Genomic DNA, 26921 nt, shown 5'->3' with positions numbered 1-26921 from the left:
CTGTAAACAAAGTCAATTTTCAGCTCAATAACTAAAAAGTGAATGAGTGATAAAAGAGTAGCCCATGTACTAGTATTAGCTTTTAAAAGTCTGAGGAATTACTGTGTTAAAATCATCAATATTCACAATCTAAGTTCTTTAAAACATTTTTATTGAATATGTACATTATAAAAGTATACACAAGTAAAGATCTTACTGACTTTTCACAAACTGATTACATCTAGGAAATCACCACTTAGATCAATACATAGGAAATTTGTAGCACCTCAGGAACATCACTAATACATCTCTCTATTCATTATCCTGTTCCCTAGGGAACCACCTGGCATTCCAATTTAGGAGAGCACAGATTTACTTTTTTTTTTTTTTTTTTTTTTGGCATGGTATATAAATAGAACCATATATTTTTGGGGATTGAGTTTCACTCAACATTATACTTGATTCATTCATTTAAATTGTGTGTTTATAGATCTTTTATTCTCATTTGTGAATGCATTTTATTATGTGAACATATGGTAAGTTACTGTATTGTTGCTAGTTTCTAGCTCAGGTTATTATAAATAGTGCTGCCGGTCAGGGATATAGCTCGGTGGCTTAAGCGAGCAAGCACAAGGTTGTGAGTTTGATCCCTAGTACAAAAAACAAACAAACAAAAAAACAGTGCTGCCATAAATGTAAAATATAGTTGTCCAAGATCACTGGTAACAGTAAAAGAATAGAAATAAATATTCAGAGCTGGTTAAATAAGCAAAGATCTGTCTCTTTGGTAATATATTAGCAATGACAATGCAGTTGAAAATGTAAAATTTCCTAGTAGACACAGCAAAAATGTCAAACAGGTGAAATTATTTTCAATAATTTAAGAATATCCAAAATACTATCAGTACTATTATTAGTGAAAAATTATGAAAGATACTTATTTTTTTCCCCCACACTAAGCAAAATCCAGTATGTATTTTTTATAGCACATTTGTGTATTTTTCAATTCACATTAGCAGCATTTCAGATATTTCAGTCGCCATGCTTAGAAGTGGAATTATTGGGTCATAAGATATTTCCGGCTTTAGTTGAATGCCAGTTTTGTAAAGTGGTTGTCTTAATTTATAGCAATAGATGAGAATTTTGGTTGCTGTACATTTTTTCTGTTTTTCTTGTGGATATGTAGATAATGCACTTGATTTTAATTTTCATTTCCCTGAATACTGCTATGTCCTTTTGATATACCAGTCTGCTAGAGGTTTTGATTTTTAATTTGTTTTCATAAAACCTTTCATCCTTAGAGCATAATCCTTAGAGTATAAAAAGAATGTTTTAGTGTGAGTTGTTTTCATAAATGATTTAAATACTTGTGTCAGTAATCATGGTTGTTGGGCATAGAAATACTGATGGCATTTATTATTGTTTTGCTTTAATAGCTTTGATTTATATTGTCCTAAGTGGCCAGGAAATTCTCATTTGGTGTATCAATGTGTATTTACTACAGCCATCTTTTGAATTTGTCAAAGGAAAAGAAAGCTGTGTGTTAAGGCTTTATAATATACATTTTTAAAAAAAACATATTTCAAAGTCTGACCATTTGGAGTTTTAATACTGAGTAAAGCCTTCTAGCTTATCTTAAGCAGTTACTTACATTATTTATATGTATATTTTTTAAATGAATGCATATTTTCTTTGTGTCTACAGTGACTAGGACTCTTTTGAGTGCATGTATGTATGTGTAATAGTTTTAAGGGTTGGCTGTTAATTGTTAAATCAGGGCAACAAGTACTGTTACAGACCTTTTGGAACATATATTTACTGTTTATGTTAGTGTTGTAAGTTGGTCAACATCCTGTATTACTACAGTGCATTTTGCCTTAAGTATTATATGATCTTTGAGATAATTCCAGTTTGCTGTTAGAGAAGACTTTAAAATTTTCACCTAATACTTAATGTTGTTTTTTGGTCTTTTCAACAGAATATCTTTTGTGAGTTTAATTTAGTAATAGATTATTAGTTGTTTTTAAACATAAAATATCTCAGGGTCACATTTTTTTAACCAGGTATGATGGTGTACACCTATAATCCAAGCATTCTGGGAGGGTAAGGATCACAAATTTGAGCCCAGACCAGACACTTTAGACAGACTGTATCTCAAAACTGGACTGGGATATAGCTCAGAGCAAAGACTTTGAGTTCAACCCCTAATAATACCAGAAAATTAAATACTGTATCTAGTGATACTTCCTTGAATATCCTCAGATAATTATCTAAGTCTTTGCAAAGTAGTTGCACAGTCACCTATTGTTTTATTTTCTGTATATCATATACTGATTAAAATATTTGCTACATGACTATGAATAGTTGTAGTTTTCTGGGTAGGTTATATTAGTAGTTTTTTAAGATTTCCTGGCTGGGGTCTTATTAGAGTATGCAGTCATTTAGGACTACTTGCCTAGTTTAACATGTTCCTTTCTTGATGACCATGTTCTTTTTTCCTACTTAGCAGAAATAGAGTAAGATATAACTCCATTTTATTAAAAAGTAGGAAGAAGGAAGATTTATATTCCAGTCAAGAGTAAAAGTGTCGTGTATTCGAAAATGCCATATTGCTTGGGGACCATTTTCTTTTTGGTATATATAGAAAAGAAAAATAAGAAAACATTCTATATGTTTTATTTTTTCCATTTTGTAAATTCTGACACTGTCTTTAAAAAGAGATTTGCAGCAAAGCATTGCCAGGGAACCTAGTGCTCCTTCAATTCCTACACCTGCGTATCAGTCTTCTCCAGCAGGCGGACATGCACCAGCTCCTCCAACTCCAGCTCCAAGAACCATGCCGGTTAGTAAGCAAAACACACTTCTAAAATGGACGCTTTACATTTATCACTGATAGCTTGCCTCTTCGGAAGGATAGAGCAGACTACATTGGCGGGATCTAGTAGTCAGTGCCCGCATCAGGTAGTTAACCATCTGGTGGTTTGAAGTATGTAAAACACAGCATCACTCATAAATTCTTGGCAGAAAAATGTTTAAACCTAGTCTAATTAAACCTTTCAAATAATTTTCTGTTTGTAAATGCAATGATATTTAAATAAGTTAAAACATTGGCATAAAGAAACATTTGGACATACTTTAAAAAATGGGACATTAATATGAATGCCTAGGTTGGTCTTTTCTAAAATAGAAAAAATAGATGAAGGCGTATTCTTGATTAAAAGAATGGAAAGATTAATTATAATCAACTGCAGTATGTAGATCTTGATTTTGGTTTTTAGAAATAGCTTTTATAACTTTTTGGTGTTAAATATGGAAATATGAATCCAGTGTAGATGTTCGATAATATAGAGGAATAATCGTTAGTTTTCTGAGGGTAAAAATATTATTGTGATTATATAGGAGAATATTTTTATTAGGACTTGAGCGCTGAGATCTGTTGGACTATTGTCTTGAAATTTCAACACACTTTGAAAAGGCCTCTAAATTTATAGTATATATAGATTTATAGTATACAGAAAAAGAGCTAATTATTAAATTTCATAAGTAGATGTGTGATTATTTTGTTATACTTTAAAAGTTGTTAGCTCTTTGAAAATTTTTGTAAAGAATTTGGAGACTAGGAAGAAATTATAGTCAAAAAGTGTCTTAAGCTTAAAATGTAGCTGCTGGTGGAAGCAATAAATTGTTACTAGGTATCAGCCTAAGCAATTTAGACTGTATCTCAAAAAATGGCTGAGATAATAGCTCAGTGCAAAGATTCTGGCTTTAATCTAAATTTTATAAATTAGAGGCTTATTCTTCCACTGTGATACATTTCTAGAGTAATTAAATTTCTAGTTGGATACTGAACTTTCTCATGTCCTCATTTATTCATTTAATGAATAGCAACTTGAGAGAACCGTGAAATACTTTGTAGTCAGTGCTCGCCTTTTCTTACAGCCTTCTAAGCCCCAACCCCCAGCCCGGCCTCCACCTCCTGTGCTTCCAGCAAATCGAGTTTCTTCTGCTACTGCTCCAGCTCCAGCGGGGACTGGGACTGTAACCTCAGTTCCGACCCCAGCTCCCTCACAAACCCCTGGCTCAGCTCCTCTTCCACAGGCCCAGGGACCACCCTACCCCACCTATCCAGGATATCCCGGGTAAGGATGCAGCATTGTATAGCCTAACAATAGGCTTCTGTTGTTTCTAGCTCTGGTTAACATTTTTAAAGTCAGGAGCACTCCTTCCCAAAGTGGAGGTGTGATGGCTATTCATGTGTCACTGTCAGCTTACATAGAAATGAAAATAATGTCATAGCCCTTTGAGTTGTTGAGTAATGCTTTGCTAGGCTATTTAAATTTTGTTTTTGTTATTATTAGAGCATCGTAATACAGAATTGTGAGATTTCTTTTGGGAAATTGGTATATTCCTTTAATATGTCTTGATTTTCAACTTTGTTACCTCCTTTGCTTCCTCTTCTCCTAGCCCCCCATGAAGTCTACCCTCTAGTTTCCTGTTAATTTCTCCCTTTTTTATTTACCCTGCAGTGTTTCTGTTTGAGTTTGGTTTATTTCACTTAACACCATAGTCTCCAGTTGTATCCATTTTCCAGCAAATGACATTTCATCCTTACTTATGGCTGAATGTTTCATTTGTGTACATTTCTTTATCCATTCATCTGTTAACAGGTATGTAGGCTGTTTCCACAACTTAGGTATTGGGAATTGCACTGCTTTAAACAAAGCAGTGCAGTTCCCAATACTTAAATAGTATCTTGTCTTTAGTTCTTTCAGATTTATACCCAGGGGAGGGGTAGGTGTGTCAAATAGAATTTCTATTTTTAGTTTTTGAAGAATTTCCATACTGATTTCTATAGTAGTTATATACTAGTTTACATTGCCACCAACAGTGCAAGAGGGTTCCTCCCTTTACGCCCCTACTTTGATGCTAGCATTGTTTTATGCATTTTTGATAATAGCCATTTTAACTGGGGTTAAATTAGTTTTAATTTGTATTTCCCTAATGGCTAAAGATGTACATTTTTTGTCATGTACTTATTTGATTATATATATATATATATATATATATATATATATTTTTTTTTTTTTTTTTTTTTTTTTTATCGGTACCAGGGATAGAACTCACGACTGCCTGCTTGCAAGGCAGGTGCTTATGCCACTGAGCTAAATCCCCAGCCCCCTGTCATGTACTTATTGACTATTTATAGTTTTTCTTTTGAGAAGGGTTTCTTCATCCCTTCCCTGCCTTTTAAATTTGGTTATGTGTTTTTTTGGGTTTTATATTTTTTGAGGTCTTTATATATTCTAGAGATATATTGTCTATCAGAAAAATAGCTAACAAATATTTTCTCTGGTTCTGTAGGCTATTCACTATTTCCTTTGCTGTGCAGAAGTTTTTAAATTTATTGTAGTCTCCTTTGTTGATTCTTGGTATTATTTCCTGTGCTGTTGGAGTTCTATTCAGCAAGTCTTTGCCTGTGCTAGACTATTTTAATTTATGTTTTTATTTTTTGCTTGTTGCATTTATATTAAATTCTTCTGCGGCATTTATATTGTATTAAATTCTTCTGTGTAGAATTCAGTATGTTTCCTCGGAGCTACTTTTGTTTAGGTGATAAGCAGTTTTGAGTTTAGGATAGCAAGACCAATAAGGCCTTGTTTATATACTTATCCTTTGAAGCCTTGACATTTAATAAATGATCAAATAGAAAATTACTTAGCTATGGAGTATGCCTACTTAAAGGTCAGCTTTCTCTGTGGCAGTTTTTTTTTCTTTTCCCTTGGTATGGCCAGTGCCTTTCGTATGCTAGGGAAGTTAGGGAAGTGCTCTACTCTAAGCCACACCTACAGCAAGGCTTCCTTGTGGTAATTTCTTACTCTTCAAAATATAGACGCTTGACTTTTTTTAAAAAGATGTGCTTTAAATTTTATTTAATAAGTGTACTCTTCCAAATGTTAGAACTTTATAAATAGTGTGTGTGTGTGTGCGCGCGCGTGTGTGTATGCATGCACATACAGACATGTATACGTATATGCTGTGGTGAATACTATGTCTTGTAGAAAGGAATATATTCAGGTTATTAGTTTTGTCACATAAAATTGATGGGTCTTTAATAGTTGAATATTTAATGTTATTTCCTTTAGTGTTACTTTCTAGCTAATATTAAACATGATATTCTTTCATTTTAATTATAAGATGAAAATGCTTTTCTCTAACAAATAGTTTGAACCTTTTCTGTTTTTTAATAGACTGAAAAATAGAGAAAGATTGTTTTTAAAAAAAATTGCCTTAGAATAATTATTGTATGTCTCATTTTCTCGTATTTGATTTACCAATCCCATTTTTTGTTTTGTTTTGTTTTGTTTTGTTTTCTTCTCCCCATTAGGTATTGTCAAATGCCCATGCCCATGGGCTATAATCCTTATGCCTACGGCCAGTATAATATGCCATACTCACCAGTGTATCATCAGAGCCCTGGGCAGGCTCCATACCCAGGACCCCAGCAGCCTTCATACCCTTTCCCTCAGCCCCCACAGCAATCATACTATCCACAGCAGTAATATATCTGCTCGGAAGCTCAACGGGTTCAGTTCAGAGGGAAAGAAGTACCAACTCTGCAATAAGTGTACTAAACTCTGCGCCATGCCTAATATAGTGTACTTTACTATACTGAATGCAGTGTATAATTTGTCTGCGGCTAAGAGCTCAGAGCTGTGCCCCAGTACCACATTTGATTGAACACGTGGGATTTGCTGCTGTTGCAGTATAAATACTAGGTATAAGAAGATTTGAAATAAATACATTACAGTTCATAAAAGTTGAAAATGAGAAATTAAACCTGCAAGTGAAATGTTTGAAACTAGCATACTTTACATAAGATGTGGTTGGGACATCAGATCCTTATAAAGATGGTTTAAATACTGATATTCAAAGAAACTAAATTTTCTTTATCTTTTGATTTATTGATTTGGTTTAATTTCCATTATGATATTTTACATAAGACATTGTAAATCTTATAATTTAAAAATAAATTACTTAAGAACAGTTGTCATTGTTATGTTTTGTCATTGATTCTCATTATTGTCTAATTCCTTTCTGGTATTAGTCTCTCATTTTGTATGTTCACAAGTGAAACATTACTATGTTTAAGTGCACGAAGAGTGCAAGTTAATAGGTTCAAAGACATTTTATAGGAAAACCAAAAGAATAGTACCATAATTTATCTTTCATATGCTGATTAATGAATTAATTTTGACATGTATTTTTAAAAGTCCAACAGTGTGGAAGAAATACACAGTTGTTACTAAAGATTCTTCAAGTAAATATACAAATATATGAAATCGATACAAATTCTGGTAGTAATTCTTCAATCTTTCATAACCTGGTTAAATAAGTAAATGTTATTGATAGTACTATCTAATGTAATAGAATTGTATGGATAAAATTTACTGTACCCTTCCATTTTTCCCCTACTTTCTTAACCTAATAATATTTAATGCACAATGTATATGAGTTGATCTAAGCCCCTGCCCTTCTTTGCTTCTAAAAGATTGGACTATTTTATAATTTAAGTATCAAACAAAACAACTGTTGGGACCACATACAAATTCTGGGATAGTAATATGTGTTACTTCCTATTCATTTCTCCTATTAGAATATTTAGTTACTGTGTGAACCTCGGTAGAAATATTGTAGGCTCACCATGTGGATGATGAAATGAGAAAGGCATGAGTTGTCCAGTGTCACAATGTTTTATGTGAGGTTTATTTCTGAACACATTAGGCATATAAAATGATTTCCAGAGTATTATGTTATTTTCTGAGTTTTAAATGCTTTTTCTTGCATTATTGTTTCATTTAAATTATACTGTTATTCGATCCACTGTTTTCATTGATAATTCAGATTCATATTTTAAATGTTAGACTAAAAGTATGATTGTAAAAGGGAGTAAGTTGATTTAAAATATGTTGTATTTTAAAGAATTTTATTTTGTTGTTGTATATAGAATATACAGACATGTTAATTCATGGAATTTGATGACATGGAATTTTAAAATTGGTTTACAGTCCAGTAGTTGTCATCGCAAGAATAGTTTTTTTTAACATATCATTACCAATTTTTAATACTTTGGAGTCATTGAAGTGTGAGATGGGTTTGACTCCTTTGTAAATGGCATTTAAGTTCTACATTCTCATCACTTGAGGTTTCTTGTACTTAACGTAAGATACCTCATAAAAGTTAGGGATATCCCAGATTGTTAACTTATAATTCTTACTAATGAGGAAACAAGGAAAAAGCAAAATTGGCCTGAATATTCTCTTGGGGAAAAGGGTAAGTGCATCAGATGTCCAAAGAGAAGTATACACCCAGTTAGCTAAGCCGCGTCTGATCCCAGAGAGGTGAGGGAAAGTGTTTAGAACTCCCAGGAAAGGAGCCTTCAGACTTGCCCAACTGTTAGCAAATCCTTTTTAGGTAGTGACTTATTCTTGCTTGTCAGTTCACTCACCCTTTACATTGTTACATTTTCTTTTGGTCATCCCTATTCAGGTACATATGACCAAGTCTACAGCCTTTCACTGCTGGATTTGTCTTCACAGGCCTGTCTATAGTTTTGTTAAATTGACATGCAAAGAAGCCTTTTCCTACATTGTAGCAAACAAGAAGAAATCCCTCTTTGGAATTGTGTTTGTTACCAAACTTTTTAATCCTTTGCTTAGCTTCTTGTGTTCCACAAAATAACCCAAGATGTTATGGATAATGCTGTTTATTTGGAGCTAGGAGGATTTCATTCTGTGGTTGAGGTATGTTGTTCCCATGGAGGCTTTTTGTTATCTAGCTAAACTAAGGGAGCCATCCCCATGTATATTGGGCTTTGCAATACTGTTTTAAAATGGATTAAAAGTGAAGCTCTACATAGAGGGAACTAGCCAGAAGTGGGGGGAAAGCTGCCTGACTTTTATTTCTTATTCCTAGTTAGTGACAGATGACCTGACTTTGGAGTTCGGTACAAAGCTTTGATCTAAAGAGAGCTATTCCTATACTCCTTTGTCTTAATTATCAGTTAAGAAGAACAGTCATGTCACTGTAATTAAGTCTTTGTGAAATATCTTTGTACCCATACTCCAGCCTCTTTGTAGTTTATAATGACCCCCTCCATCTAAATAGTTGCAGAAAAAAAAAAGTGGATTCACAGAGCCTTCATGATCCTACCATTCTATCCCAGTCAGCAGCCTTTCTAGTCAGAGAAGATTTTAAAAAAAAGTTTTCCATTAGAGCTTTACATTTTGCAAAAGTGTTTTGTATACATTTTCTAATTTCATAAACAGGATAAAATGTAATTTAGGTTTCGGTTTGCTAATGGGGATTTTTTGTCCCCATATGACTAGTATATTTTGAAGAATCTTGCTACAACCCAGTGGTATTTCATATTTTAAAGACTTGGGACATTAGTTGATGCACAATACAAGACAGGATACAAAGCAGGAAAAGAAAATCCTGCTATAGTCTTATAATTGCTGATTTAAATGTAGACTTTAGAACTAAATGGTTGGTTATAAGATTTACATGGAAGAGCAAAGAAGGAAAATTATATTTTTAAAGAAAGAGAATATTCAGGCTTTATTTCTGGTATGAAGTTTATATATTTTTTAAAAAAGGTCCTATATTATCACACCAGAGATTTTAGATTCTTTTCTGGTTACAAACATTACTGGTAGTTGGATTATATTTTTATTGTATTCATTTCTTTTAGGGGGAAAATTGTAAAGAAAAAGGTTTGAGATGAATGTATCCTAGAAATAAAAGTTGAAAGATTCTTAATTCCTTGGAGTATGAATTCTTATTTAAAGTGTTGATCCTACAGCTTTATAGTTTCTGTAATTTCTTTGATAAATGGTGAGTTGGAAAATCAAAAACACTTACTTTTGATGTATATATACTGCTGCAAAAGGAAGATAGTGTTGTTTAATTTATTTAAACAGTTGTCAACTTTCCATTTTAGATGGACCATACTTATAATGTTTTACTCCATTTCTTTCAGATAAATATTCTCTTCAAGAACCATTTTGGGGGCTAATTTTTGGAATTGATAACAAAATTACAATATTTAGGTGATCAGAGGAAAAGGGTAGTGTAATATTTTGTCTTATTAAAACATTTATATTTTCTCCCTATTTCTCCTGTATTTTGTCCTATTTGAAACTGCATTATTATGTGGCACAATACAAAAAAGCTGTGTCAGAAAATGTGCTGATAATTTCTTTCAGATTTGTTCAGCTATTTCCAGGAATGAATCAATAGTCTGATATTCCTATTGCATGTATTCTAATGTGTAACAGTTGAGCAAAATTGAATCGAATTTTTATTTTCACTTGTTTGGCATCTGATGAGTTCACACTGAGGGCTTGGGAGCCCAGATGAATGGGACGAAGGAGCGGTGAGGAGCCAAGGAGCTCTCCCTGCACCATGGGTTCTGCTCTGACTGAGACTCTGCATACCTGAGCAGCTTTTACACTTGCCACTGTTTACCACTGTCAGGCAAGACTGGCTGGGACCGCCTGTGAGTGGACTCAAATTAGACTAGAGCTTGTTCCTTGGAGAGCTGCAGATCACTGAACCTCTGCCCACAGAGTACTGCCAATCAGTGCCCCTGCTTACTCACTGGTCTTGCCTTTTCTTCCCACTGGGTGCTCCCCACAAGAGATCCTGGTTTCTGTTGATTCTGTGGCTCTTGATGTCCTTTTTTCTCATTTCTTCTATTTATTTCTCCCTCTTGTTAGAGACGGTGATTACTTTGAGCTGTAATCTAGAACAGCTCCCCTATTTTAGGGTCAGCTGATGAAGCAACTCTTATTCCATTTGCAACCTTAATTTCCTTTTCTGCTTAGCTATATTCCTGTTTTGCTCACTATGTTTTGCTGAATACACTGTGTCTCTTGCTTGTCTCATCAACAGAGAGGTGTGAGATTTACAGTGTGGTGAATCTACAAAGGGCATTCAAATTCAGGAGTCTGCTTCACCATTTCCTTCCTTTTCATGAAAGGCACTGCATTTATTTCCTAAAGGCAGACTGACTGACTTCAAATTTTATTTGGCCTTCATATCATCAGTGTTGTCATGTTGGACTTTTCAGAGTAGAAATCCAATGTAGAAGGGAGTAGGGGAACTCTGTACAAGGGAAGGCCCTTTAAAAACATTACAGGAAAGCTGTTTGCTGCGTGATTAGTGTTTTTCCTCGTAGTTAATGGTGAACAAAATTTTTAACTGTTAGAGCTGAATTTTTTCTCTAGGCAGATTAATAAAATCACCCAGTGTGTTGGGGATACAGTTTAGCAGCACAGCACCTAGGTCCTGGGTTTGCTGCCTTGTTAAATCCTCCCCTTTCTGCAGATTACCTGGTGATATAGGAATCTTTAAAAAAATTAAGACTTTTTAAAAGTGCAATTTTAGGTTTATTTCTGTAAGCCTAAATCTGAAAGTACAGAGTTCTTATATACCCTTGAGCTGTACTGTCTCATAGTTTCTTCTGTTAACATCATGCATTAGTTTGTTCATTGATTGTAAATAATGAGCTAGTATACACACATTACTTGTGTTATTAACCAAAGTCTATATTCATGCTAGGACCACTTCTTCATATAATACATTCTGTAGTGTTTTGTCAATTTTTAATATCATGTATTTATACTATTCACCTCTACCTCCTTCTCAACTCCTGAGAACGACGGATCTTTTAAATTGCCCTATAGTTTTGCTTTTTCCAGAACTTCAAATTGTTGGAATCAGTATTTAGTTTTCTAGACCAACCTCTTAGTATAAGTAGTACACTAGTATAAGTCCCCTCTATCTCTTTTGTGGCTGTATAGCTTATTTCTTTTAGTGCTGAATAATATTTTATTATATAGGTATACTGGATATACTTGAAGTTTTGTTATTAGTGCTGAGTAATATTCTATTATATAGGTATCTTGGATGCATCATAATTTGCTTATGTCATCTTTTGAAGGGCTTGTGGTCACTGTCACTTCCAGTCTTAGACAATTACGAATAAACATTCTTGTTAAGGTTTGTGTAGATATAAGTTTTCAATTCATTAGATAAAAACTTAGGATGATTGATGGATCATATATGTTACATTTTTCTGTGTAAGAAACTGCTGAGGAGTTTGAAACGTGGCTGTACCACTTTGCATTATCACCAGCAGTGTGTGCGAGTTCCTGCTGTACCACATCCTTGTCAGCATTAGGTTTCGTCAGTGTTTGGAGTTTAGTCATTATAATATGTGTATAGTAGTACATTGTTTTAGATTGCAGTCATTTAAGATGTTGAGCATCTTTTCATGCACTAATATATCATTATATATCACCTGTGATGAGGTGTCTCCTCAGTAGTTTTATTCTTTTTGGGGTTGGATTGTTTTCTTGTTGAGTTTAAAGGTTCTTTGTGTGTGTATGTATGTGTGTGTATATATATATATTTTTTTTTTTAGGTTCTTTGTATATTTTGGATATACTTTTATTAAACGTATTTTACAAATATTTTTTCCCAGTTTATGGCATTTCATTCTCAACTTTTTTTTTTCACAGAGCATAAGTTTTTTTTTTAAATAAAACTTTTTTCTTTCATGAATCATACTTTTGTTGTTAAATCCTTAAATTTATTGTCAAATGCAATGTTGCCTGAATTTTCTGCTATAATCTTATCCTCTAGAAATTTTATGTTTTATATTTAATCTGGTCATTTCCTTCAATTTCAAAGGATATTTTGCAAAATGCAGAATTCTAGATTGGTGGTTATTTTCTCTCAACACATTAAATATTTCACTCTTTTGCTTTTTTTTTTTCTTACATGGTTTGTGAAGAGATTTTCAGTGTACTTTTTATGGTTGTTCCTTGATAGGTAAGGTGGGAATTTCTCTGGCTTCTTTCAAGATTTTCTTTTTGTCTTTGGTTTCCTGCAGTTAACTGCAGGAAATGAATTGTTGCTCCTGCAGTTACGAATTGTTGAGACATAGATTTTTCTATATTTAATTAATTTTTGTTTTTTGAGATAAGCTCTAGCCATGTTGTCCACGTTGATCTTTAGTTCCTTGCCTCAGCCTCCTCAGTAGCTGGAGTGATAAGTGTGTACCAGCACATTGGACTCTTTATTTTGATTAGTATTTTCTTAGTGTCCTACATGTGTGGTTTTGTGCTTGTCATTAATTTTGGAAAATTCTAATACGTTATTGAAATACTTATTCTTTTTCTTTATTTTCTGATGTTCCAAAATGCATATATTGTTAAACTATCATCTCACAGTTCTTAAGATATTCTTGCAATGTTTCATTTTCTTTCCTCATTACATTTTCAGTTTGAGAAGTTTCTGTTGACATATCTTCAAGCTCACCGAGTTTTTTCTCATCTATATTCGTCTAATTAGCCCATCAAATGCATTCTTCATTTGTGCTTAGGGCTTTTGATTTTAAGCATTTCCTTTTGATCCTTTTTTAGAATTTAATATCATTGCTTTCATTATTCATCCATTCTTGCATATTAACTACTTTTCTATTAGAACTCTTGGCACATTAATTACATATGAAATTCTTGGTCAAATATTTCCAGAATGTCTGCCATTTATGAATATGAGTGTTGTTTGCTTTATTTTTCAGACTTTTATGCCTTGTAATTTTGTTGACAGGCAGACATATGTTATACTGGATAAAAGGAACTAAGATACATAGATTTTAAGAATTATGTTTGTAAAGTTTATCTGGCTGGAAACCTAGCTATGTTTGCTATGTAGTGTATCTGTAGGGTCTGAGAAGTCAATTGCTTTGGCTATTTTTGTTTCTGGAAACTGCTTTTGCATTCATGCTCAGTCTTTCTCTACCTCTTTCTCAATCCTCTTTCCTTACCCTCTTCCTCTTCCCTTCTCTCCGTCTTCTTTTCCTTCTTCCCTCCATGTATCCCTTCTCTCCCTGTTTTTCTTTCTTCCTCCTTTCCTCTCCTCTTTTTTTCTTTTTAGGGCTGTCTTTCTGTGTAGCTCAGTCTGGCTTGGAGCTCAGGATCTTTCTGCCTCAGCCTCTTGAATAGCCCAGGTAGAATTTTTTATTTTTAAATCATTGGGGATTGAACCCAGGCCTTTGCACTGAGCTGCATCATCAACCCATTTTTTTTGTTGTTGTTGTTGTTTTTGTTTTGAGATGGTCTTGGTAAGTTACTCAGTTAGGGCTTGACCTTGTGATTCTCCTACCTCAGCCTCTCAGAGTGCTGGGTTTGCAGGCCTTGTATCACCAAGCCCAGCTGGAAACTCCGTTTTAACTAGAATGTTGTAGTAATTGCAGCTGCAAGAGAAGTGTCTATAATCCCATGAGCAGGTCTCAGCCTTCTGAGGCTGTGGCGCTTGATGGTGACCACAGGTGCTTAGGCTGTGCCTAAGATTGAGCCCCAGGAGTTGTTAATCCTCAAGCTGGTCCACACTACACTACCAGCAGTGTGTCCATGACTGCTTGTTTTCCTTCTAGATACCAACTCCAGTCCTCTGTTCTTAGTAAGTAAGAGATCTGTATTTGCCTGTTCCTCCAGTTTTGTGGTCATCTATTGCTCTGTGACTTCAGTTCTCTCATGGATGTGAAAGGTGTTGACTTTTCAGTTTGCTCAGCTTTTTTCCTTGAGAGAATGAAGTAATGATTTCTAAACTCTTCCCATTTAAGAACAGAACCAAGAAATCCAGGTAAACTTTTTGATACAAATATTCAAGTTTGGGCTTACAAAATTTGTTTTCTGTCTGCCACATGGTATTGATTCTGGAATCTTTATTGTTATCATACTTGATCTCATTTGTTTCTTATATACCTAATTTTTAACCTAGTATTTTTTAAATTTTTTGTTTCTTGAGACAAGGTCTTGCTATGCAGCAGTTCAGGTTAGTCTTGAGCCCTCTATGGAGCTCAGGCTGGCCTATAACTCACAGTGATCCTCCTGCTTCAGCCTCACAATTGCTGGGATTATAGACATGTGCCACCATGCCTGACTCCACCTAGTATTTAAATCTTCTCTTGATTTTGGGAGAATTTCTTGAGATGATCTTCTAATTCAAAATTCATGTTCTGCAGTGTTCAGCATACTACATACTCTGCAAAGCACTTTTAGTGTGCCCATATTTTATGATTTGAGGCAGTGTTTACTGGTCTTACATTTCCCCTTGCAGTCAGTAGTTGCTGTATTTCATTGATATTGTAGTAGCCACTGTGTTTCATACAAGAATGACTTGCTCAGCATTGGCTGTTGTAAGCTCTGTGGCAAGTCTGAATTCATTTCGTAAGTACCCCATGAAGTTGTTATTACTTGTAGTTCTACTCATTCCTAACAGAAGAGTTAACTGAATTGAGAAATTGTACAACTTACTAAAAGTCACCTGGCAGCTAAGTAACTGAACTGGGGCTCAAGTTTCTTTCACATTGTTGCCTCTGATCTGAACTGCTACAATGAAAGTGTTGGTTTTTCTTGTGTGCTGTTGTTGCTGCTATGTCTGTAGTGTGATTTTTGTTTTTAGTACCGGGATTCAAACTCAGGACCTTGCCCTTGCCAGGCAGATGCTGTGCCACTGAACTATATCCCTGAACCCTGATGCTGCTACTTCTAAAAATAGCAAGTGTGAATACTTACCAAGTGCTGTGTCCTGTAGGTTGTTTAAAAACCATTGACTTATTTTAGCTGAGTAGCTACTTGTAAGGTGGTCACTGATCTTATAAAATTTTATAAGAATAAAGAAAAAATGATCAGGCAAGTTGCATATTTGGAGCTATCATTTGGTACCTTCCATCCATCCATCCATTTTTTCCTTCTTGTCACTCAAAATTTTATGCTGAAAGGTTACTTAGTATTTTGTATGCTATGAATACAGTTGTTCCCTGGAAAATAAAATTCAGGAGATAGATTAAAAAAGGAACAGTGATAGGCTTGAATGTGAATACTATGTTTGACATTTGCTAGTTCTGAGAATGTGTAGTCTTTGTGGCCAGGAGTTAAAGAAGTGGTAAAGTTTTGGAGCAGATGGCTTTTTAGATAGAGGAATCACAGCATGCCCAAAAGTTTCATGCTTCAACTGAGGTGGAGCTTCCAAATCTGAAGGGATAGTGAGGTGGGAACAGCCAAAGTGGCATTGGTATTACTTTGGGTATTCTGTGGACAGCCAGTAATTACTGAGATTATTTCTTTTCAAGATGGGCTTCAGTAGATGAAGAAATAGATGTGTGTGTCTTTGGGTTGGTAAATTTCAATTCATAGTCATCCACTGTGTTTGGATCATCCCTGGATTGGCAAAGATGTTGATGGCCTATAAATCTGCATTTGTGATCTGATGATGATGTTGCAATCATTTTGATGGACTGATTGAAAAACCAGTGGAGAATTGGTGAGTAGAAGGTACTAGTACTACTCCACCTCAGGTGTGAGAGTTTTCTATCATCAAGCGCCCTATATTGGGGACAGAAGTGCTTGAATCATGGTATTCAAGAATATTCCTACAATGACCCTAGTCTGATCATGCCATATAGGAGATAGGCCAGGGACTTACCTTAATTGTCAGGAAATTCTTGTCTAAGTCCATTTTCTGTTGCCGTAACTGAGTATCACAGATGGGGTAATTTATAAAGAGTTGAGGTTTTTGAGGTATGTTAGAAAAATAGCAAATATTTAAATGAAAACAATAATTACACTAATAAACATTGTCATTGATCCCTTTCAAAATACTTCCCTTGCACTTCAAACACATTTATCTCATTGTTCTTAGCACGTTCTGAACCAGTTCTGAAATTCTTCTTTTGTAAGTGGCTTGCTTTATACTCACATGACTGACTATGTGCTGTTTATTCAAAATATTTTACCTTTTGTGGTCATTTTGATTTGAAGAAGAGCCAGAAGTTGTATGGTGCTAGACCTGATGATAAGGTGGATGAAGACACATTGTTTATGCAGTGTGTCTTTCCTTTGGATGGCACTTGGGAGCAGCATTTACTGTATTTTGATCATAACTCACAACACAAAAGGACTTCCAGAACTGATTCAGAAAGTGGTGAGAAAGCTGGTATGTTCCAAGAGGGCGAGTATTTTGAGGGGGATTAATGGCAATGTCTCTTACTATAATAAATTAAAAAATTAAACATTGGCATATGATTTGATCACACTGCGTACACATTTCATGTTTCTGGAGGCAGGGAGACATCTGGTGAAGGGCATCATCTGGCAAGACAGCAGTGTGCTAGCTCAGAATCCTTTGTATAAAACAATAGTGCCATCCTGAAGTCTTTACCCTCATGCCCTGCCATCCTAATTATCTCCCAAAGGCCCCACTTCTAAGTGCCATTAAGAGCAATTTGGGAAGCAACATGTCAGTTTTTTGGGGACAACTTCAAACTGGTTCAATTATTTTACCATGGTGGAAATGAGCTCACTAGAAGCCGTGGATGTTTTGGAGGGAATGAAATTAAGCCTGGCCTCTGTAGAAAAGATTTGAATCTTGTGGCCCATTCCTGGGATACAGCAGATTTGTGGCCAGTGGACTGCAGAATTGAGTGACAACCCAAGGGTGAGGTCCTCAGGGATCTCAGAGTAGAGAAATCTTCCTCCAGCCCTCCTGCAGACCTCAAAAGTGCAGGCTGCTGACAGATGTCTGCATTTATCTCAAGAGGGCTCAGGGAGCTCTGCTATCAAGAGTTCTGGACATCTAGAACAGGTGCTGACAAGGCTGAATGGTGTGTTCCTTCTCAAGCTCTGCTAGGCTCTCACCTTCCTTCTCTTGACCACTAGTGCTGTAAAAGCTGGTCACTACTGGGTGAGAGAATCAGGCTGATTTTGGTGCTTCTGGCTCAGGCCTTGATGTTCAAGACAAAAAACTTGGTCATACCTCAGCCCAAGGAAAGGACTTGAATTCCTGGGAAGTAGATTATAGAGCCTGGATTCTAAGAGTAAGAGGTCACCCTCAACTGCCCTTGGTGGACAGCTGGCTCAGGAGAGGAATTCAGGGGAGCCAGTTACACCCTGCTTTAGATGGGGTACTCCTGAGGGTACTGTGATCATGGGCACTAGACAAGAGAACATTTCACAGGGATTTCAGTCAAAAGGAGAATTCACAGTCATAATGGATGAGGAAAGCTTAGGAATGGGTTGGAGATCAGGAAACCAGGTGGAATACCAGTGCTCCTTCCTACCTGACTAGATGGTGAGGGACCCCACCACCACACTTGTGCATATGTGCCTGTGTGCATGTGCTTGTGTACAGTGGGGAAGGTTCAGACAAAGAGCAGTGTTTGGGGTATTCCATAGGAAAGAAAGGCTGCAGGAAGGAGACCTCAGCTGGCAAAAAAAAAAAGCCCCAAGGTTGTAAGCAGGGTAGTGATGTTTGGGTGGAGCAGTGATAGCTCAACAGAAGAGGCATATTAGAGCTTGTCGTGGATTGCATGATTGGCACTGGGCTAGGTACTCCTGTTGAAGGCTTTGATTGCCAAGCTGTGTGGGTCATTGCCATGGCTTGGGGTCCGCACTGACCCCTTCAGTTCTTCTCAAATGCTCCCTTTCCTAGAGCCACTAAGCAGACAGTGTGTCAAGGTCCGCATCAACTTGTCATCCTAAGTGCTAGGTACCAGTGGCATCTTCTGGAGTAGGGAATCCTTTCATTGATGTGGTGCTGAGTCAAAAGATTTGGGTGGTAGAACCAGCCTAAGCTGAACTCCAATCCTGGCCTCTCCATCAAGCAGTTGTATAATTATGGGCACAGGTTTTCTGCTGTGAGCCTCCATTTATTCCTTGTGGCAGGAGGCAGTGATCACTCCATCTCTGAAGGACTAGTTCCTATCAGGTGCTCTGACTTCTCACTGGTGGAGCTTCTGGTGGATGCACTGGCCCACCCCTGACTTCAGGCTTATCTGTGCTTTTTCTTGCTGAAACTTGTCTCCCCTTGAAGCATGTCCCACCTGGAGAGGACATTTTTTTTTTAATTTTTAAAAATTTCATTTTGAAGAGAATAAAATCAAGTGAAATAAAAAAAAATAGAGTCAATAAAAACATGATGAACATGGTACATGACTTTAAAACAAAATGCAAAGGAATCAATAATGGCTACTGTAATGCCATTTGTTATCTTCAAAAGAATTGACCATACCATCAGGCATAATAAAATCAAACAAAATAATACAGAATAAAACCAATAAAAACAAAACAATGGAAAAAGTACAGGACTTCAAAGCAAGATAATAGTGAAACCATAGTGGTTACTACAGTGCATTTTGTTATCTTCAAAGTAGTTGCCTCTCCATCAGACATGATACAATCAAACAAAACCAAACAGAATAAAATCAGTCTAACAAAGCAATACAGGGCTTCAAAACAAGCTAATAGGAAATCAAAAATGGCTACCATAATATTTTTTGTTATCTTTTGAAATAGCTGTTCATGCCATCAAATATAATAAAATTAGACAAACTGAAACAATAAAACCAAACTAAACAGAATGATAAAAACAATATGAGTTTCAAATCATGAGAATAGATTAACAATGGCCACTGCTTTCCCTTTTTAGACTTCCTCTCCTTTCACAGGATGTACTGTGCATTTTGGATCACACTAACTCCTTTAGTTTTTATACTAAGGAGACAACATGATATTTACCCATGTGACTGAACTATTTCACCCACGAGCATGATCTCAAGTTGTATCCATTTACCTACAAGAGCCTCAAGGTTACCTATCTTTATAGCTGAGTAGCTTTCCATTGTATGAAAGTGCCATGACTTACTTGTCCTCTCTGCAGCTGATGGGGAAGCCACCCCTACTTTTCTGTTTGCCTGTCACATAGAGCACTGTCCTTTGACTTTCAGTCTATGAACCTCCTTTTTGGGTTAAATATGTTTCTTGTATAAAGCATATTGATGGACCTGTCTCCTGATCCTTCTGCCTGTTTTTCTTTTTATTGGTGAATTGAGGCCATGCATATTAATGATTATGGCCAACCTTCTCTGCCGCATCTCTGCCATTCTATTTTCCTGTACTGCCTGCCTACTTTTCACCTCCATTCTATTGTCTGCCCTGCTTGGTGAGCCCCCTCTGCCATTGTTCCTGGAACCGTGGTCTTTTTTTTTTTTTTTTTAATCTCTCTCTAGAGTGTCATTCAGTATTTTTTGTAGGATTGGTTTGGTGGTCATGAATTCCTTAAGTTGTTCTTAGTCACAGAAGTATCTTGTTTCTCCATTAATTTTGAAAGAGTTTTTCAGGGTACATCAGTCTGGGTTGGAAATTGTTTTCTTTCAGGACTTGAAGTACTTCAAGCTTTTCTTGATTTGATGGTTTGTGCTGAGAAATCTGTCATGATTCTGATGGGTTTTCCTTTATAGGTGATCTATTTTTTTCTCTAACAGCTTTTAATATTCTGTTCTTGTGCTGAATTTCTGGGATCTTGATTATTATATGTCAGGATATAGATTTATTTTGATTATGGCTAGCTGGAGTTCTATATGCCTCACTTACCTGAGTACCATTTCTTTTTCCTATGCTTGGGAAGTTTTCTGAAATTATTTCTGTCAGTAGACTTTTAATGTCATTTATGTTGACCCCTGCTTTTTCACTTACATTTATTATTCTTAAATTATGTTTTTTTTGGTTGTCTTGCAGATGTTGAATTGTTGCTTCCTGGCTCCTTGTTATTTTTAGGAGATTTTCCCCTTCATGATCATAAGCTGCAACCCTGTCTTTAAGGTTTGAAGGTCTTTCTTTAGTTTCTTTCAGGCAGTTCTGCTAGCTTTCAATGGAGTTTTTAATTTCCTGGAAATCTCTTTGAATCCGTTGTAAATTTTCTAAGTCTTTTTAAGTATTTATTCAAGGTTTCCTTCATTTTCCTGTTTTTCTATTCTTCCATTTATGTCTTTTGTAGAGGTACTTGGCAATTATTTTATTATGTTTATCATTTCTTTTACCTGAGATAGCATTTATATTCTAATTTCTTTTATAGCCTTATGAAGTTGTTTTTTTACTTCAGTTGCCATTATTTCAGGAATTTCAGGTGTGTGACTCCCAATCTCTTCCATGTTTACATCACCTGGACCAGATATTCTTGGGTTGGAGGCCAGAGACTGCCTTTTGTTTCTTCATCTTGACATATTCTTGGGTTCTTCCGGACAAGTGGGTAGTGGGTCCCAGGCTCTTCCTGTATGGGTTACTATTTCTCTACAGTGAGACTGTTTGATGCTTCTAGTTAGTGCTGGCTACCAGTATCTGATGGTGACCATTGGGTGTATTGGTGTAGAACTGTCTGCTGCTTTTCCCAACCTGCTTTGGCTCACCAGTGGCTGTTGCAGTACCTGCAGGGGCAGGGCTGGTCTGCTGCCTCCCAGCTGGTTACTTGCGGGGATCTACAATGATGGTTGATAATGGTTGTCAGAATGTGCACATATGGGGTGGGTTGGTTGCCATCTCCAGGCTGAGCTGGTTACCTGTGGGGAATCTTGGTGATGGCTGTTGGAATGTGCACAGCGGGTGGGGCTCAGTCCAAGCAATTTTCACTAGTCTGCTCCCAGCTAGGAGCTGCTAGAGGGAGCCAGCTGCTGTTCTGGTTCCAGGCTTAGACTCCAAAATGACTCCCGGTCAGTCGCTCTCTGCCACAGGAGAACTGAGCCCTCTGCACTTACAGCCAGCCAGTGCAGCCCTCTGTGTCTGCTGCTCCCTTCCACTGCTGTGTCTCTTTGTAGAGGCTTCCAGGCTTGCTAGCTACTACCATCATCGTGACCGTGTCTCCAGGTTCCAACAGCTCCTCTCACACAGTGAGTTTGACTCCACAGTGAAGGTGCTGCCAAGATGAGACTTTATTTTTAGACCAAGTTAGTTACAATGTATTAGATTCTTCAGTTCCCATATACCTTGGGGAGAACAATAGCACTTTTTCCTTTGAAATATGAAAATTGGCTACCTCCTTGCCCTATAAGCAACTGCTCAATAGATAAAGCGAGGTTACGATTGCCTGATTCCACCAACCCCAAGGACCCATGGGTAGAATTCAGAAGACTGAGTGGAAAAGATTAGCATTTCATTTCTGACTCACATTTAGAATTTCCTTCAGCTATAAATGGCAACAAACTGATCTTTGTAGTATTGCCACAACCCATGATGTCCTTACTACTAGACTTTTCAGCCATTTGCATATCACATTACAGTTACCACTAATTATTCAACATGTAATTTATGTGCATCACTACTTTGAACTTTTGGTAACTCAACCTTCCATAACTTTTATTTATTACATTAAGAAAACACACTCTACATGTGTATAGCCCCTACCTATTTAATAACCAAATATAAAAATTGAAACATAATTAGCTTTATTTAGAGTTCTATGTCTTTTACCTTATGAATCAGGTAGTTTTTACCTGATTGCCAGTCTGATTTTTTTTACTTAAAGAGAGAAGAAAAAAAAAAAGGACATAAAAAAAACCAATGCAGTAAAAAGGTACAAATAATACAGTATTTCTAGAAAAAATATAAACAGTATGAAATCATCAGTTAATAGGTTACATTTATCTTCCCAGAAACAGTTGTCCATATCACTAAATTAAAGCATATAAAGTGAACATTCATATAGTGAAATTGGAGACAGTCCCATTCAATGATCCAACAAAAGCTCAGTTATATGGTTTTCCATCCTACACACTCGAACATACCTGCGGTTATATCCCTCAGTCCACCTTACTTTCCTCTCTTTTTTACAGCAACAATTAGACTTTTAGGGTTTTATTACTCTCACGGTTCTTATTACTTTTTTGAAGAGAATAAAACCAAAATGTGACTAAGTAAAACAGAGTCACTTAGAAGCCAGTCTGATTCTTGACCCCAAAAAGTTGATTAACCTCTAGGCTTCAGAAAACTGCTAGATAATGGCAATTCCAAATATAACCACAAGAGGGAACTATTTCACAATTTATGTTTTAGAAAATTACAGCAGCAATTTTTCATACTGTCTCTTAGCTCTTTTCTAAAATTGGTTCAAGTTTTCTTTGTTAGCAGTGTAATTGGGATCCTATAATGAGGCTCTGAAGTTGATACCTTGCCAAGAGCTGAAGCATCCTTGAATCCAGGTGGGCGTGAGAGAAAAAAGTGAGTCTCCCAGGTGCTAGATGAGAACATGAGGTTTAATATCCATAGCTTGTTTGCCCCTCACCCCCAAATCTTGTAGAGCAGAGAGAGTTCTTGCTTTGTTATTCTAGTAAGAACAGGCCCTCTATTAAGCTAGAAATACAGCAGAGGATTTTCATTAACAATTAACAATTTCATTAAGAAATTGTGTTTGTATGTGTTGAGGTAGGAGAGAACAGAGGCAGAGTTGGTGAAGGAGGAAGAGAAATCAGAACTTTCTGGGTAGAGAGAGGCTGTGATCCTATAATAAAAACCTGAGAACCTAACCAGGCCATTTGGTTATGCAGTGGTTGCCCTCAGGGCTGATTTTAATGGGAACAATTTCAGACATTCCATTGTCCTTTGGCCATATCAGCACTTAGATCACTGTTTATATTTCAGGGCATGGACCAGAGGTCTTAGAATATCTAATTGCAAGAACAGCAGCCCCTTTTACAAGTCAGCATCGTTTGTTGAAAGGAACAGCTATCCAAACTCTCACTTGCCTGGAAGTAGGTCAGCCTAGAGAAAATGCAGCAAAATGTCTATGTGGGCACAGTCACTCCACAGAACACAGTTCTGTATTCCAACCCACCAAGGATTCTAACGTTAACATTTGTGATATTGCTTCTCTGACTTTTAAGGTGTGAAGCTTGTTTTTGTCTTCCCCCAGGTTTTAATTAGGGACCACATTGTTACATTCATTCAATCAGTCATTGCATAAGTGGCTGCTGAAAGCTGCCCTGTATAGGCTCCGTCCTGGATACTGGGTCTCTAGGACTGAACCTGCTGCAGACGCTGTGACTCTACCATGCCTCTCAGAATGCGTGAGGTGCACTGAGTCCTTTCATAAATGAGATGAATAAGGTCCTTTTGGTGTATATACTGATCAAGTTGTTACTCTTCTCTGAGTCTGTTTCTTCCTGTGTAAAGTGGAATAATACTACCTACCTCACAAAATTATTTTGAGGTTTCAGAAAACAGTATCCAGTTAACACTGTGCTTGGCCATTGTCCTGAGGAACATGGCTTTGTTCCTTTGACCTGTAATGTACACGGGTCAGGCAGTTATTAGCAGATGAGCGTGTGAGCTGCTGCTGTATCCTGCTTCACTTCATGGCACTGCTATTCCCAGAGTCTCTAAACTTAATAGATGCTTTCCATTAAGGTGGCCAAGACTGATTTTGTGAAATGACAGTGTGACAAGTTATGAGAGTGGGTTATGAGCTGGATAGCTTGAGCTAAGTCTCAGGTGGGACACATTAGGCGCAAGATTTGAGCAAATTGCTTAGGTTCTCTATAGTTCAGTTTCCAACCTTCAAGGTAATTAAGAACTTTATGCATAAAGTTGTTATGAATTAGTACATGAAAAACACTTCAGAATAATCCCTGGAGTATATAATGACTCAAAATTATGAATGCTGTTATTATTGTTATTGTCCTGTTGTATTCTCTGATGATAAATCTAAAGGGTTTTGTGACTTTACTGGACAGTCTAGACCAGTGGTCTCATGTTTCAGGGTCCTGATTTCTCAATATGCTAAGATGATAGGGTGAGGATGGGATTTTGGGTGGATGAGAAATAATGGTGTAATGATAAGGGTAGTGATGGAATTGTGAAATTTTGCCAAGGATGACTGTGGGCGTAGGAGGGTAAAGGTGGGGGTAATGGTGACCTGTTGGTTGTGGGATGGGGTGATGATGGTAGGGTGGTGGAAATTGAATAGTTTTTGGTGTGATGTGGTAGTTGTTTTTGGTGATGGTGGTGTTAGAGTGACATGGCCTGGTGCTGGTAGATAGCTGGTATTGATGGAGTGATGTGGGGAGGGACTGGTGGCTGTTCATGGTGGCAATGAAGTGATGTTCCAGTGGTATTGGTGTGGTAGATGGGATGAGGGTAGGGGTTGTTGGTGGGGAGAAGATGCAGTGGAGGTGCAGGTGGGGGAATGATAATGGCGTAGTGGTTGGTGGTAGTAATGAGCTTGTGGGAGAAGTGAGGGCTGAGGTCAAAGACAAGTCACTTTTTCTACTCCTTGGAGGCAAACTTTGCCTCCCCGCCACAGTAGGGTAACTTTAGGAACTCACTGGGTTTCTGACCCAGCTCTGCAGCACTCCTGGCTTCCCAGAGGGCTCTGGTGCTCCTTCAGTCAGGGAAGTAAGTGTGCTGGAGTTCTAAACAACAAAATCAATTTCTGCTTGTATTCCCATGATTTGCTCCTTAAGAACTTACTTCATTCATTTGTGGACATGTCTACATTTTATTTTATACTCTCACTTCATACTCTGTTTTTTTCCCTTTGAAAAACCACAGGCATTTCAAAGGTATTGTAAGATATTTCTTATAGTATCGCTTTGATGTTGGGGTCAGGTAAAAGGACCTCACTTTACAGGTGACAAAATTGAGGTGATTCACCAGGTCACATGTTTCTTAAACCATTGAGAAGTGGTATCTGGTTTACAACCTTTTCTGTGGAGGCAGAATTAATTTTTGATGGAGGAAAAAGGCCATTTTGTTAGTCTAACCTCCCCACCACTGTAGAAAGAGAGATGACAAGAAAAGCTGTTTCTTTTCTCTTTTCAGGGAGCCAGGTTGGGTGCCTTCTCCCCTGTGTCTTTGTCTGTGACCCTGTTTCCTTGCTGACAGGAATAAGGTACCACAGCCAGTAAGGGCAGGGACTGAGTGTGAAGTTTTCCTGTGAAGCTTTGGCAAGTGAGTGGTGTTTGTACTGCCCTTGTCACCCCAGGAACTATTTTGGAGAGGGGAACAAAAAGTAAACCAAAGAACTTCGCTCACTTTTTGCCACTCAAAAATATTTGCTCCACATTTGCTAAATCTGAGAAATCTCACATTTTTCGTGGTGAGAGCAGCTGCAGTTGCTTCCAGAATACCTTTATGTGTGTATGTGGGGTTGTCACAGCCACAGCAGTTCCTGTGGAGATGGTGTGTTGTTGGTGCCTGAGCCAGGACAAATGCAATGTGCTTTTGAAGCAATGTGCTTACGACTGAAAATGATAAAGGGCACACTTGTAGACATACTGATTTCCAAAAGGCTATTTTCTAAAAAATGCTAATTGTGCATGTGAAACAGAAACCATAGGGTCCCAGCAGCCTCATTGAGACCTATTTGCAGGTGTTTTGTGAAGGTGATTTAAACTTTAGGACTCTACCTTTCTTCTCTCTGCTGAAGGATCTTGGTGCTATCAACTCATTAATGGTGTCTCATTATTTGCTTGCAATTGTAGTCCTCTACATAACAAGGCAGAGCACCGTCAGGGAATGTGGACCTCACAGAGGTGGCCTCAGTGGTTGATCAGTGGTAATGGCAACTCTGCAAATTTAAGGATAGCACATAAGGCAAAAATGAGAAGCCATAGGAAGTGCTGATGAAAGGCATCTTCCTAATAGTTCGCATCCTGTGGCTCCACATGGGATGGAGGCTGTGAAAGAAGGGGCACTATGGTCCATTTGATGCGTGGTGTTGAGGGTTTTGAGGCCATTTCTGTGGTGTGCGTCCTAGTGTATTTATTTAACAAAGACATCCCATGGACAGGGGCTAGAACTTCAGTGGCAAGGAAGACATACCTTGTCATTAGGGAGCGAACAGTCTTAGGAGAGAGAGATGAGATACATACATTTCCAACAGTGCAATGCAGACTAAGGAGTGTTACAGTGTTACATTTAGAACATTGTTTCTAAGCGGATTCAAGGAAGCTGGAAGTATGCACAGGTACCCTAGAGAAATGCCAGAGCTAAGTTTTTTTCTGCTGAGTTGAACAAAGCAGAAATTGTTAATGACCACTCACCAAG

The 26921-nt window shown here is 37.1% G+C and overlaps 1 protein-coding gene across 5 annotated transcripts in view; it reads left to right on the top strand.

Annotated features, from left to right (window-relative positions):
• Window positions 1-26921, top strand: part of Pdcd6ip (programmed cell death 6 interacting protein) — a 167247-nt gene that overhangs the window by 64275 nt on the left and 76051 nt on the right. For 3 of the 5 annotated variants that reach the window (XR_010051319.1, XR_010051321.1, XR_010051320.1), the window contains exons 16-17: window positions 2698-2821; window positions 3919-4118. Coding sequence is in view for 2 of the 5 variants with exons in the window: in XM_005005276.3 (XP_005005333.1) it covers window positions 2698-2821; window positions 3919-4118; window positions 6365-6539 (499 nt within the window). In the remaining 3 variants the exon portion in view is untranslated. Of the gene's footprint in view, window positions 1-2697; window positions 2822-3918; window positions 4119-6364; window positions 9799-26921 lie in introns of those variants that run through there. The other 2 variants (XM_005005276.3, XM_003473478.4) reach the window with 1 other exon arrangement.

The sequence above is a fragment of the Cavia porcellus genome, unplaced genomic scaffold, assembly GCF_034190915.1.
Source record: "Cavia porcellus strain 051 isolate PalLab524CR breed Dunkin Hartley unplaced genomic scaffold, mCavPor4.1 scaffold_13, whole genome shotgun sequence".
NCBI lineage: Eukaryota > Metazoa > Chordata > Mammalia > Rodentia > Caviidae > Cavia > Cavia porcellus.
This window is presented reverse-complemented; position numbering and strand designations above follow the sequence as displayed.